The sequence below is a fragment of the Dermacentor albipictus genome, chromosome 3 (assembly GCF_038994185.2).
Source record: "Dermacentor albipictus isolate Rhodes 1998 colony chromosome 3, USDA_Dalb.pri_finalv2, whole genome shotgun sequence".
Taxonomy (NCBI): Eukaryota; Metazoa; Arthropoda; class Arachnida; order Ixodida; family Ixodidae; genus Dermacentor; species Dermacentor albipictus.
In genome coordinates, this window is record NC_091823.1 from 74,195,325 (window position 1) to 74,210,912 (window position 15,588).

The following is a 15,588-nucleotide window of genomic DNA, read 5'->3' on the forward strand; positions in this document are numbered from 1 at the left end:
ACTTTGGTTTCACTGAACACACTGAGGTGACCGGGTCCTCGCAAACATGGGTTGCCACGCTTGACTCCAGCGGGCGCCTCTTGATTCCAGAGCTGATTTCTCAGGTAGCCGCCGCGACTGTCAGCAGACTGTGACGAATTCTGAGGCCCGTGAGAAAGCACCGCAAAACACCCTTTTCCAGGAGTTCTCTTGCTCCAAGTAGACCGTGAAGGCGACAGCGAATCAACAATACTCGATCCGCCGAACGTGGCTAGACTCGTTGACGCCGCTGGCTGTCCGCAGGAGGGTCATTGTTGGTCTCCCAAACGACTCGTTGCAGCGGGCTGGGAAAGGTTTGCAGGTCAATACCCCTGCAGGCCGATCGTAAGACCCTCCTCCCGCAAGAAATAAAAGCGAGAACTCAATCGCCGAGCTCTATGTATGTATGTATGTATGTATGTATGTATGTATGTATGTATGTATGTATGTATGTATGTATGTATGTATGTATGTATGTATGTATGTATGTATGCATGCATGCATGCATGCATGTATGTATGTATGTACAAATCTGCAGACAAAAACCTGCTTATCAGTCAGTGCTCGCGCTCTGCTCTCCATTATTTTTTTGCCGACGTCGGCGTGAGCACGGCTTCCAAAGCCCGTCACAGCCGTTTATCAGCCACTGATTGGAGAACGGCACAGTTCGCGCATGCCTTTCGTAGATACGAAAGGCACAGTTTCTGCGCTAACGCCACCGCGATGAAGAGACGAGAAAGTCGTTGCAATTTCAAGATCAAGCATGAGGCAGTATAGTCTATACATAGACCGAGAACAGGGCGGTGTCCGTCCGCATAGAACCGACACGCGCCACATCTGTGCAACCATGCATATTCGCACGGCGTTCTTGCTACCCCGCGATCGTAACGAAATCAGCGCTGCTGAAAATGAATTAACAGGAAGGGACTATTTCGCTCACGATCGTCCGATCATCGTAATCACGTCGGAGCGCCTCTCTACAGCTGACCACTCACGCCGCGCCCAAAACGATGAGAACAGAATCATTACGTTATACCTTGGTCCATTGGTGTTAAGATTTTTTTTTTTTCAAAGGAAAACTGCGTAGTTAGGAACACGTGCAGTTTTCTTTGTGCTACGTGGACTTCGCCATTATATCGCTGTCAAAGGGGTGAAAACGTTGAAAACGTGTTATAGTGATACTTTTTTTACAACACTATATATAGTACAACCTCATCGACTCACGGAATAAAGAAACCTGCCATGGACCATTATTATCGCGAAGAAAGAAAATACGAGCTTCAAACGGTTTCGGCGAAATCTCAGTCTAAGCAGAACGACATACGCATTAATCGAAGCCAGAATGCGTACAGTGCGCATTTCGCTGGGAGAACCGTGCGCATTACTTCACGGTCCAGAAGCAGAGCAGTAAACATGCGCCCGAGTTGAACGCTTCGATGCTGAAACCGCAATCGTATGAATTTCAATTGACACCATCCGCAAGGTCTTTGCATGTACGAATGTGGAGAGCTACGCGACAAGCCGCTTCAGATAAACGGACACAAAAGGCGCACTGATAGACGAAAGGCGTGACAGCGACGATAACGACAGGTTTAGGGCAGGTCTCTATTGTTAAGAATGGCCAGCTGCAGTGCAAGATTGCCACCCGCTTACGACTTTGAGGGCAACATACCGGGAGCGCCAACTTCTAGCCACAGCGTGACTAAATCGACTTTGTGACGGAATGAGTTCGGCGGGCCAACTAATGTTCCCAAACTCCCCAACGCGCTACCCGGAACGGCTCCGAGTTCTACGGGGCCCCTCTGACGTCGGCTCCGGACATTCGAACGTGTGTGCCTTTGTGTGCGTAGGCCGTCCTGCGGGAGGCGGCTAGTTTGCGTTGGCGAAACGAACGTTCGCCGCCTTGTATCGCCGGAGGACCGAGTGTTTAAAAACTGCTGTTGTGCGGATGCTCGAATCACTTCTCTCGTGCAGTCAGGTTGGACTGACACTCTCTCTCAAGCAGTCATGTTAGACTGATGTACTTTCTCAAACAGTAATGTTAGACTGATATAAATATTGTAAATAAACCGATATTCCTCGTTCTCGATTAGAAGCAGTCCTTCTCTTCATCAACGTCTTCAGCGTGGATAAGTTGGACGACGGCATGGGCCAGCTACCTTCTAATTCATGCCGGACTCCAATCTTGACAACGGATCACGAGCGACGGGATTGAGCCCCCAATCCTGACACTATAGCGCGGGAGCTCACACTTGTCGGCACAATGAGTTTAGGGCGCCCATCAACGCATCCTAAAAGCTATGACCTTCGGAATGATAAATGACTATTGCGCGTATCTATACGCGCAATATATTATCATTCCGAGATATCGGTCGAACAACGCATCAGAAGTTAGCCCAGACCTCCGACAACGTTGTACATGTAATTGGACGTATGTGAATGGATGACCGGTGAAATAAGTCTTGATGCAACTCCTGCAAATAACCAAAGAATTTAAAAAAACGAAAGTGCAATTTTGTAAGTCAGGAACTTGAGTCCTCAGATGGAGTCAGTTTAGGCGTTCGTATAATGCGGGATGCAAAATTGGAGAGAAAATTCGAAGTTACTGAGAATTACAAGAAAACGACGAAATAAAAAAACACATTAACGAAACGTTTAACATTATAAGACATTATAACAATAAGAGCTCTAAGACGCCGATATTGAGTCACCGACTTCGAGGTCAGCGAAAGAACCTATAGCACGAGTAAAAGGCCGAGCGTGACCATACGCACCACACCCACGAATATATGTGTCTATGGCGCAGTTTCACCCATTGCTTGACAGCTTGCACAAACACATTTGCAGAAAACAGGGAGGAGAATAGAATGAATGAATGAATGAAACAAAACAACTTATGTAAATAACGGAAATTTCACCTGTCGAACAAGGTCAGTTCGACAAACAGCTATATACAGCGAGGGTTAGGCGATTCATCATCGACAGCCAGAATAGGTGGCTGCATGGCGTCCTATACTTATTTCAATTATCACATGATGTACCTTCACTCCTAAATATAAAAATTAAAACAATAATATTGCCTTCACTCGGACCGAGACGCGACAACATCTTCCTTTAATAAAAGCTAGTCCGTGTCTTGTTCTCATTAGTTTTTTTTTTTTTTTTTACATGAGCCTGTATCTGAGCGCATGTGGAAGCACGCTCACCCGTGCCATTCGTGGCACTTTGTCTTTAAACACACGTGCTGCGTGTACTATTTGTTTGATCGTGGCGTGAATTGGTAATGCGCATAATTTTATTTTATATCTGCATACAACTGCGTAATATGGCGCCCTCGTGGCAACGGAACCTTTAATAAGTCTGAATCCTTCTATAGGCTGCACGCGATGGTTTCCCGGAAACATGCGACCTTTTCCTTCTTGTGCGCCGACTGTTCTGCTGCCTGCAGAGGAGATTTCAGGCACGTTGCAAGCAGTTTGCAAATGCTTTTCAGCCGAAAGACCACCAACAAATCGGAAACAAAACACGTATTAAAACGGAAGGGTGAATCGTTGCAGCACAGACCGCAGCGCAGAAATAACGGAACATTCTACTTCTGCAGCAATTAGTGATCATCTGAACAATAACACTGGCGAAAGAGCTCGAGAAAGCAAACAAGCAAGCAAGCTTCGGGCAACCAGAACTCAAAAGAAAGAGGCATTACCGAGTGTCTTCTGTAAGCATGCAGCTTCGTATATAGCATGCAGCTTCGTATATATAACGGTGGCGACTGGTGGCGAACGTTGTACGAGTATCCGCTTCGAAACAAACGACCGCATGTAACCTCGCAAAACGAGATTGAGCTTATAAGTGATATGCTGCGACCAGTTATATGTGCAACACATTTAGCCTCGATCGTTTACAAATAGAAAAAAAAGAAAATATCCCAAGCGTAGCCGTTCAGGCGAGTCGGCACTGCACAATTAAATCCTTCCCTGTCTATTCCGCTTGTCCTCGCTCATTGTGCGCTACCTGCACCGATCATGACGTATTTTTGTGCAGCGCTTACAAGTGGACGAAGGACAAAGGTACATACGTACAGGGCAGGCGCTGACTCTCACCTGACATTCATTCTGGAAAATACGAAGAAAGAAAGCAATCTACATATACCTTAAAACACGCGAAGAAATCCCCGGAACGTTGCTGTCTTCTGAGCCCATCAAATGCGAAGCGCACCAGCGGCGCCTATCTTACGCTGCCACACGTACTGACCTAATATTCAAATTATTTGTCCCATAGGCGAATTGAGGGTCGACGGCCACAACCATCCCCTTTCAACGCCATAGCGTTAAGGGCCCGGTGTCGCAGAAAATCCGGCGTCGGCGACCAGCGCCGGATATCGTTTCGGCAAAAAGAATTTTGAACATTGCATACCCAGGCGGCCCTCCAAGTGGCGCAAGGAAGTTACTGAACTAATTGAACTTCTCAAGCTAAAATACGTAGAAAAATTAATAAGTACGACTTGCAACCTACAGACATGATAGCGTTGGATTGTAATTTGAACATGTACGAAAAAACACAATTCTGTTACGCGAAAACTCAAACAAACCCTTTTACCAGCGTTTCTACCAATCACAGACCGGCCACGGCGTCTAGCATTTGCGCGCGACGGCGCGCGAATATCTTGGAGGCCACAGAGCGGCACACTCAGTTCCTTGCAACACCTCTAGATGACGCTCGCCTCCGCCGCATCGAGGCCCACGCAAGAGGCCGCGTTTTACCAGAGAGACTGACGAGCCTTCGTGCACAGCGTTCGCCGCCAGCGTTTCCCAGTAAACATTACGGTTAGGTTACATACACTGTAGTTAACTGGAAGCGTGACAAGCAGTCAGGGTTCTTTGAGTGATATCGCATTCCACTCTTGGTGAAGCCTACGCGTCCTCCAATGTTTTCTTCTGATGCGAAAGGCTACTTCAAAAATTAATTAAATTATGGGATTTTACGTGCCAAAACCACTTTCTGATTATGAGGCACGCCGTAGTGGAGGACTCCGGAAATTTTGATCACCTGGGGTGTTTTAACGTGCACCTAAATCTAAGTACACGGGTGTTCTCGCATTTCGCCCCATCGAGATGCGGCCGCCGTGGCAGGAATTCGATCCCGCGACCTCGTGCTCAGCAGCCCAACATCATAGCCACTGAGCAACCACGGCGGGTAAAGGCTACTTCGATTATATGGAAAATACATCATGAACGTCTACCAACCCGTTCAGTTTTCTTACCTAAACCGGATCTACAGAAAATCTGCAGGTAGCTGACATGACAGCTGCGATGAGCACAGGACAACCAGTTTCAACTCTTGCGACACACCATAAAAAAACAACGAACAGTAACACGGGCGTGCGAAGAGAAACTGCTCCTTGCACGCGCTGAGATAGCGTGCAAAGCAGGCGATGTATCACGTACGCGAGTCGAAGACAGAGAAAGGCACTTGGACAAAAGCGCGTCGGTTAGGGCACCGTAGTACTACATACCTTCAAGACTAAAGTGAACGCTAAAAACTGAAGAAAAGAAAAAACGTAAAAGACGCGTGGCCACTAGAGCACCGCCGCGTACCGAGACAACGCGGTCTATATACATAGCGGGCCCGTGAGCCTGTACGGGTACGCATCTCGCTGCTTGCACATGAGCGGCACCACCGCGCCGACAGTTGGCGTGCCCGTTAAATTCCTTCGCGCCCGTCTAAAACCGCCGGCTACATGAGCGCACCGCTGCAGCTGGTGTCGGCGCCATCGCGCTGGTGCCTCGCTGCGCGCCGTCGGTGCGCTTCTTTCAGCGGCGGGGGAGGCAGCAGCAGCAACGCGTTGGCGGCGGCGCCTCCCGCGCCGGGCCCGACGACGGCGACCGCGGAGGAGCATGCGGACGAAGAGCGCTCCTCGTCGCCGACCAAGGAGGTGCAGCTCGCGCCGCCGTGCACACGCAGGCCGGGGCAGGAGTCGCCCCGCGACGACGACCCGTCCCCGCTGCGCAGTTCCTCGTGGTGCATCAGTGACGGCGACGACGCGCGGCGGCGTCCAGCGGGGCGCCCCGGCACAGGGCCGGCCCCGCTGCGTGGTGTCGGGCTGCCAGACTCGCCCCGCAGCGCCTCCTCCTCCTCCTCATCCCGGTGACCACGCCGATGTGCCTGCTGGCTGCCGCACTCCTGCCGAACCTTCTTCTTCCTCAGCACACCCAATACATCCGGCGCGGTTAACCCCTGTCGTGGGTACGAGCCATCGTTTTTAAGCAACAACAACACGTGTGATCTATACCATTCGTGGGTGCGAGCCACGTCTTGAGGCAATCGTGCACGGGTTGCCGCGCGGCATAAAGTGCTTATATGCTTGCACGCCTGCTTCGCGCGTGCGCGAACTCCAGAAGTGCACTGCGGAAACTTGCAGTCCACGACAAACAGCATCGTATAGTCTTATTAATGCGCAGACACTTCCATTTCAATTTGCTTGACCGACAGAACAGATATCGAATTATGGGACGCACAGAAATCTTCCCCCTTTTACGACTTAAAAGCACCTCGCAGCAGTTACTCGCTTTGGTCAGACAGGACATCATCTTTCAAGGTTGCGCGTCCGTGTCCCGGCCAGGCTAAGCATTTTTTCTCTCGCGGCCTTTGTCCCTGGACTACTCCGTGCCCTGGACACAGCCGCAGCAGATTCGCGAGCAAACTACTTTGGGCACTTCGCAGGGCCTTCGGGTGCTGCGCCCCAGGCCCAAATTAATTTCCTCAGAAATGAGATCGCTAGCACAGTTAATGATGATGACGACGATGACCTTAATGTCTTTGGCACATACCCACTCACGGGGACTGGCCAAGAGTCGGGCAGATTTTATAGATGTGCTAAGGGAATAAACTTGGAAATCCACAATTTCGACGAATAGGTTAAACCGAGTAAAATCCAACCGTATTGCAGTTTCTTTGACGTCTGACCTTGCATGGTCGTCATCGGCCTCTTCGTTTAGCAATTCTGCATCGACGACGGGACTAGACAGACTCGGGCCGGTGGTATCGGTCGTTGCGCCTCTTACCCTTACCTGCGGGACGGGACATCTTGCGCCACCGTGCTTCTTTGCTAGCGTCATTTAGCTCGATTGCCTTTCACAACCATCAACATTTGAAGACGACGAGTATACTGACAAAGAAGGCCGTGTCTTCGCGTCCCCCCGTTTGCAATTAACAGCGGATGAAAGCATGGACCTGTTCACCGACACTCGGCAGACCACTTGGTTGCACGTTAGCGTTGTACTCCCGCTGCGTTCGCAACCCCTTTCAGCAAAGCGGAAAGCAGGGCGTCACTGCAGCCAAATCGCAGAGGACTGTAACTGTATAGGCACGCCCTGCACAGACGTACAACTCACACACGAAGCAGGACGTCACTGCAGCCAAATCGCAAAGGATTGTATCTGTATAGGCGCCCGCTGTACAGACGTACAACTCACACGACGACTACCACACAGAAAGCCGAGGGGAGCACTTTCGTGCCTTCGTAATACGAGAGCACGAAGTTAAAGGGATCGACAACCACCCAGATGTCGTGAGATTTTAATGGAAGCAAAAATAGGATAATGATTAACAGTGATAAAATCGAACATGTTTATCGCGGCTTAAGTAGGAGTCACTATTTCAAATTGGTACAGAAAGTCGCGAAAACGGGCATGTCGCGACGCATTTCGTTGTAACTGTGGTACATATAATTAAAGGCTGGATTGTCACCACGCGACCCCAGATTACTGCACGTAAATCAGGTGTTAGTGCACCATACGTATTGTGTAAAATTGCATTCTGTATATTTTATGAGCGTTTGCGCTTTGTTCTATGCGTATTACGATCTAAGGAAAGTTCGCGGTTACAAGCGCGGCGCTGCCATCGCGGCTACAATAAGGCTACAAGTGGAACGGCTGAAACTGCGTGGCGTAGTTCATTGCATGGAGGCGCACATGGCGCTGTTTCGCACGATATAGTTCGCAATAGATGGCAAGTTCTGATTGCGCATTCGAACGTACATTATCCGCTACAGCCTGTTCAGGTTTTCAAGAGACGACATGCTTCCGAACGGCAAATATGCAGAACTGCAGATTGCGTGTAAAAGTACAGTTCACTGTAATGAAAATGTCGTTTCGCGTTCGAAAGGTTCGTTTGGAATGATAAAAAAAAATAAGAAAAATTAACCTGGATCGACTTGTGTACGACCAACGCAGTTGGACTGGAAACCACGAAAACACGTAGGTATATTATTGCAGAAAGGATTTAACAGTTTAGGAAGCATAAGCCGCATGAACGTGATCAACTCATGAGCAAAAGATGATCTTTCTTACAGGCAAGGTCGCACTTGCCGTCTGCTTCCTGCCAAAGCCGCCGTACAGTGGTTATCGCGGTCGTCTGCTCTCAGTGTTTCCAACATAGGAGTTCATAAATACGACGACTTCATAACGAAAAGTTCAGATAAAAAGAATGTTCCACGACGTTTTGCAGGTGGTCCAATGTCCAAGAATTTCGGACATCGCCCCTCAAGCCATCTGTCGAGCTTCACCGCAGTGCACTTGTGCAACTAAATGGGCAGCATTAAAAAAAAAAGAAAGATATTTCAAAGGATCGGCCCGACTTGAACAACTTTCGGTTAGCAACGTCGAGAGGCCCCTCCCTCTTAAGACATACGCATTTACGACACTTAGTTGCGACTTCCCTGCTGCGTTGTATATTATATAGCAGCGTTTTGGTCAGGATTAAACCAAGGGCATCGCCTTCGATGCTGAAAGCTGCAAGGCGGTATTCCTCTTGAACAGGGGCATCTATTCATCTCCTAGCCCCGCGCGCTCCCTGCACTTCCGATGTCTCACACGCGAAAATCAAATTATATACGCGCCATTTAATAAGTAGACGTCAAGCTTTCGCCTGATATTGAAAGGATGTGATGGTTTGCAAACGCTAAATCGATGAATGAAAAAGAAATATGTATGTAAAATTCCTTAACGCTTTCTCCTGCGGCTCGATTCAACGCAGTTCCCAGAACACACGAGCCACAGTGGGCGCGGTTAATCTGAATTTAAAAAGAAAAAAAAAAGAGGGGGGGGGGGGGTCAACGTCTTGCGCTCACGTTTTTCACCGACACCATTTATCGGACAGAAGCAGCGCGCGGACGATATACCACGCGAAAAAGAGTTAATTAACCTAGAAGGGTGCGCCAGCACTCATTAGCTGCAGACGCCACGGAAAGAAAGCCGGGGTCGGGTGAGAGGAGGGAGGGAGGAGGAGAGGTGAGCGGCGCTACGAAGACATCAACGGCCTGTAATTCACCAGCCTCCCCTAACTAACCCGAGCTTGCAACACTCGGGCACAATCCCGCACGCAACGGGGCCGCAACGCCGCGACGGCAACAGACAAGTGGCCATGCTGCGAGCACTCCACGACACGGTGAAGTATGGCTTTCGCCATAAAGCACGGGCAGCAATGGGGTCGGGCTGCTGCCCTGCGTACGATGAGTGTGTGCGTGTGTGTGTGGGGGGGGGGGGGGGGGGGGTGGCAGGGCAGCGTTCGTGCTCCTGTCGTGTGCCGCCGTTTACAAGCAGGCCTACACGAGTACGCTACACACAGCTGCTATACTTGAGCGACACAGTGAGGCGAATCGTATACAAACGCGATGAACAAAAAAAAAAAGGAAACACCCATATAGGGCAGTGAGGGACGTGCTATTGTAGATGTAACTGTATGCAGACTGGGCATGTTTTTTTCTAAATTTGGCTACCAGCAAGCGCGACTAGATCAGTTCGGACTAAGGGGCACTTCTGTAAATATAAGCTCGAACAATAGCGCCGTGACGTGTTCGAACACACCCGTGAACACGGGGAATCTTACCAATGAGCGCAATTAAAGGTATGTCTCGTTCAAACAGTGCGCTAAGCGTTCTTTTTTATTCAATGACTGATGGAATAACCGGATGGCAGCATTGAAGGCAACGGTATCTTTCCACATAACCAATTACGGTACAACGACACCTGGATTGCACGTGTCTTTTTCAAGAGAGTTAGAGAAGGCATCAAACTATATACTGCTCCAGTAAAGGCGCAATGACATTCGATTGCATGCGAAATTACTAACGAGTACGCAAATACGCAGCGAACTACATTTTCGTGAATTAAAACATCTCGAATGCTAGGTCGATAACACCACTACATGCAGCCAGTGGGAAAACTTTGCAAGCCGTCACACCCACATCCTCCTATCGTAAGCCGAACCGTGGTCATCTGACAAGTACCTCTGACAGCCTGGGCGCCTTTTTTTCCAGCCTCCAAGGGCGTTGTATTTCAGTGTTCAGCGGGCGAGTTTATTCATGGTCAAGAGAACTGAAGCCGTCCTTCACCAGTCGACACTTCGTGCGGCCGATTTGGGTTCGGAAACGCGCAGCAGTAAGTAGTAATTGCTTGTTTATTTCCCTTAAAATGAAGGAAACCAAGGCAATTACTGTACACTGAGCTGTGACGGTCTACAGCTACACCTTCCGATACCTGAACGGCGGTCAGTATCGGCTGCGGGGTTTAGACGAAAGGGCGGGAGTTTAGGAATGGGACAGGGAGAGCGAACACACTAGAAAACTACTTAAATACTGCGCAACCAGGTAAAACCACCCAGCTGATTCACTGACTAACTAAAATAAATAAATAAAAGGCGACTATGTAAACTCGAAAACATAAGTTTGCTTGTTGTGTCACCCAAGCGTTCGCATGCCCAGCCCCTCGCACTGGCACCAAGTTCCACGCTGTGCCCGCAATGCGAGCTCCCCAGAGACACAATGAACAATGCGCTGCGCCACGGCCGGGGCTTCTAGGACAGCGCGATTAGTAACCGAGACATGGCGTCATGTGCGATCGTCCTAGAACCTTGGGCAGGAATGGAGGCTTTCAACAAAGTTTCTCTCAGCTCGTGTCGGTCAACACTTGCGGATGCGTGAAAGTGCTTACTGCTGCTGAATAATAAAAAAAAGGCCATAACCAGTAGCAAACTTGCTACGGTTTAAAACTAGGAGCAATCACATCCCCACGATGTGACGTCACGTTAGAAGTAGAGTTGTGCGTCTGTATCTAAAGACAGTTGCAACGGACGGCTCTCGCCTGCACACCAACTGGCTAACGAAGCGTATACAAAATCACACTCGGCGAATGACGAAGCTTGATTTCCTTTTTTGTCTGCGGCTCAACACAGCGTGACTACACATGGCACGACGAGAGAGAAAAGCCATCCGACCAAAATGAAAAATACCCCGCCTTCTACAAAGTAGCCTTTCTTTTTTTTTATTCGCAAAGGTATTGCGCTGCGGCACAGGTCAAATTCATGGGCCACGCACGCTCAGTCGTTGTAGCACGCAAACGCCCGACAGAGGAGCTGCAGTGTTATAATAGAATCGCTGGCGAAAAAACAAATCGAAAGCGCTCATAAATGTGCAAAAAACGAAAGAGGCAAAGGGAATCTCAAGGGCTAGTTATGTGTATCAACCATCATTCTGTACTATCGTTTTTTCTTTTTCTACGTTAAACTAGATGTCGAACGTCAATTTCAACCTTTAGTGACGCGATCGCAACAAGTCCGTGCTTCTCCTCGTGTCTCCATCGCGTTAAACGAACACAGTAGAGGACCGTTATGGCGCACCTGATTAAATAAAGAACAGTCGCATAAAACGGAGCTACAACACTTTTGCTATACGTTCAGGTAAAAGCGAACGTGGAGGCAGGCGGCTCCACGTTCAAATTTCTACGCTGCAGCTCCCCGCGATACTACGCGGATTGCGACCGAGAATGGCCACTCGCTGACGCGATATATCAAGGAAGAAATCAAACGGATACGTCGCACCTGTCATAAGCTTTCGATGCGCAAAAATAAAAAAAAAGGCCCGATATTCTGTGCAGAATATAACTCACATACGGAAACAAAAAGCGCGCTGGAAAGAGCTCGGCAATATGACATCGGCGGTACGCACGCGCGCTGATTTGAGAGACGGAAGAAGGCACAATGCTCAGCTGCGATCTACTTCATTAATAAATTATCCTCGCCGAACAAGAGCCGACAGAGCGCAATCTACCTGTCCAGTTGACGTACTGCCTTCGCGTTCCTGCTAAAGAGTGCGTTGGCTTCTTTCCTGCGGAGGCCTCAAAATAAAGAGGATAGTCCCAAATTTCTCGAGCCCTTGTCGGCTGGCGACGTATAACGTGTCAGCTGGGACCTTCCGTAACTCTACTATATACGGCAGAGGACAGCGTGTATACATCACATTCGAGCGTGCACTTGAATTGTGTCGCACCCCCCCTTCCCCCCCGACGCGGTTGGCTTCTTTCCTGCGGAGGCCACATAAAAAAGAGGAGTCCCAAATTTCTCGAGCCCTTGTCGGCTGGCGACGTATAACGTGTCAGCTGGGACCTTCCGTAACTCTACTATATACGGCAGAGGACACCGTGTATACATCACATTCGCGCGTGCACTTGAATTGTGTCGCCCTCCTACCCCCCCCCCCCCCCCGACGCGCGCACAGACATACGCGAGAAAGGCGTGCGGCAACGCTATCTATACCGCAAGCACGCCGAAGGCTGGCGCACAGGTGTTGCATTCTATAGAGGGCCTAGCCTCGAAAGCGCCGCCAGGTGTTGTCCGACCGCGCGCGCGGAAGGTCGGCGCTTGCCTTCCTCCGCCGACCTCCCCGGTTATGGGCGCTGCTTACGCAGCTATATGCATTCAGCCGAGATCCCTTACATAATGTTAGGTGTTTTTTTCCGAACGTGAAAGAAGTCCGCAAATACGCGCAAAAGTGCCGCTAGACTGGCAGCTCGAGCCACTTTTGCGTATATTTGCGGGCTTCTTTCACGCTCGGAAAAGAACACTTCCACTTCTACGTAGCACGTACTGAGCAACAGATAGCTGTATCGGGAGTTTTTCATCTTGCCCTACAATTTTCTCACTGACATTTTTCATCTAATCATAATATTTGAGAAGTTCATTAATTGGTTAAAAATAATTATCCAATTAGGCGGAATGCAAAAATTATCTGAGTATCGCCAAACGACGGCAAACAACATTACCTTGGTTGTGTCCAGCTACATGACATTTGAGTATTTTTAAAGCGCGACTAAACTTACGTGGGACACTATACATAGCATATAGATTCGCAGCTAGTTACAGATCTCGAAGTTGCCTTGTTACGACAACCCTAACTCCTCCTCCTCCTCCTCCTCCTCCTCCTCCTCCTCCTCCCTCCCTCCCCCCCCCCTCCCTCTCTCTCTCTCTCTCTCTCTCTCTCTCTCTTCAATCGATCAACAGTCCTCGATCGGAGTGCACAATGTGGTAGGCGTTGGTGAATGCACCGCTTACTTAAAGAGCGCGCAAGTACATGCAGGGTGCAAGCTAAAGGCGCTCGAAACGTTAACTGAATGCACAACCAACAGATCCCAGCTAGGCGGCGTCTTGAACTAATTTGGTGCACTGCACTATATATACTCTAGTACTGCATAATTTTGTGTATCAGAGCGGCGTACGAGATCAACCCGACTGAGTGTACGGCAGCCGCAACAGTGGCAAATGGCGCGCCGTTCTTTATCAACGTGGTTCGCATTATTTTTCGCGCTGCGCAGACAAATATAGAACGACACAGAAACGAGGAGCTGTATTTTGTAACGTTTTTTTCATTTTCTGCCTTTTCGCCCTTGTCGATTGGCTCGGATGCGACTCTGACACTACCATGTCGACGATGTCGACGTTGTCTCTATAGCATCGGCGACTCCGCGCGACGAGAATGACGGAAAATGAAACAGAACGTCACAAAGGGGGCCGTATGTCGCAGCCATTCCGTTTCGTTTTTACATTCACTGCGCCTTTCTTCATTAGCTAGAACACCGCCGCACCATCGTTATCCCCGGGATCAGCAACACGGCACGACGAGCGACGAGATGCAGAGAAAAAAAATAAGCAGACCGCCATAAAAAATACAGTGCCTATATACTTTAGCATTTCACCGTCTGCAGCCATTGACAGGGCTGCCTCGGCTATTGGATCGACTACTTCGTCTGAATGAAAGTGCAGAGAACCAACGTTCGCCGTTGACTTCTCCACAAGCGGTGGAGGCTAATTTATAAGAGAGAGAGAGAGAGAGAGAGAGAATGAACGATTAGCGTAGCGGATTCCATCTGCAAAAACGTCGACACGCTCGTTCTGTCGTAATATTCTGGACTTCGAATTTCTTTACGTTCATCAAACCGGTTCTTCTCTGCCAGGTTCCTTGTTGCGTACAGTGGCGTTCAGCATGAGCTGCAACACAATGTCCGTGTTTGAACGGGCTCCAAGACTGCACGCGGCGGCACCGACATACGAAAAATTGGTTTGATAAACACAATCAATTGGAACGGCGTTTAGCTTTCCAACATTTAGTACGTCGGTGCCTCAGTACACAGCCCAGAGGCCACTGTGAACACGGACCCCGCATTGCAACTCGTATACCGAACGCAACGGTACATTCTTCGATGTATCCTTCGTGAAAGTTTTGAATCTGGTGCGTGTGCACGTGTGCAGGTGGAGCGACGACGCGGACCCGGGACTGGGCCTTCCCGACAATCACGCCGCGTACCGGAGTGGAATCTCAATTCGGCTCTTGCGAGCACGAACACCTGAACTTGATTAAAACTTCTTTCTGGGCGAGTTGGTGCGTACTTGACATAAAACCTGTTACAGCGCAAACACATGCAACCACAAAATATAAAGGACAGGAAACAAGCGCTACGCCTGTGTCCTGTCCTTTATACTTTGTGGTTGCATGTTTGCGCTGTTAGTTTTTATGTCAAACCTGAACTTGAGTTTGCTGTAACTTCTTGGCTGACAACAAATGGCCGAAGAAAGAAAAAGCGGGACACGAAACAAGAAACAGGACACAGCGCTGAAATCAACAAAGGCCGCTGACTACCACTACTTCGGCTCTGAGGAGGAGTAGATTTCAATGAAGAGAAAGGAGGAGAGGTCGGCCTGGAGAGCGTGTCTCTAGCCTGCTACTCCTCACTGGGGAAAGGGGAAGTGGGAAATACAGGGAAAGGTAGGTAGGTGTTCGGCTGTGAAACTTCTGGTGAAGGCTGCTGGAGCTTCCACTCAAGCTTTAAAATTTTAGCAAATGTTGCATTTTGCAACAGCCCAAAAAATTTAAAATATAAATAAAGCAGAACAAAAAAAAAAGATTTTGAAGAGGGCACGATACGGGCAGCTGCTCAGCGTCTACACCGTGTGAAAATGCCTACACGTGAAAGAGGCCGACGAACAACTCCCAGCCTCGAACTGTATTCGTTCTACAAGCTGTAGCATATAAAGTCTTCTTTATTCTTTTTTTTTTAGCTGTACCTAACGTTTAAGACTCGCCTGTGGCATATAGCATAATTCTAACCGTTACTCTAATTTACTCGACGAGGCGGCCATTACTTCTACGAGAAATCAAAATACTTAACAATTAACATAATTACGCGAATTATTTTTAATTAACTTACGGCACATATCCTAATCTATGAAATGCAGCTATAGTGA

General features: G+C 49.1%; 1 protein-coding gene across 3 annotated transcripts in view; it reads right to left on the minus strand.

The window, feature by feature from the left end:
- ClC-c (chloride channel protein 3) overlaps positions 1-15,588 on the minus strand; it is an 80,656-nt gene that overhangs the window by 32,126 nt on the left and 32,942 nt on the right. The window contains exon 1 of one of the 3 annotated variants that reach the window (XM_065430107.1): positions 5,766-6,367. The exons of the other annotated variants lie outside the window; for them this stretch is intronic. Within the exon in view, the coding sequence (XP_065286179.1) occupies positions 5,766-6,042 (277 nt within the window). The 5' untranslated portion in view covers positions 6,043-6,367. Of the gene's footprint in view, positions 1-5,765; positions 6,368-15,588 lie in introns of those variants that run through there. 3 annotated transcript variants of the gene reach the window in all.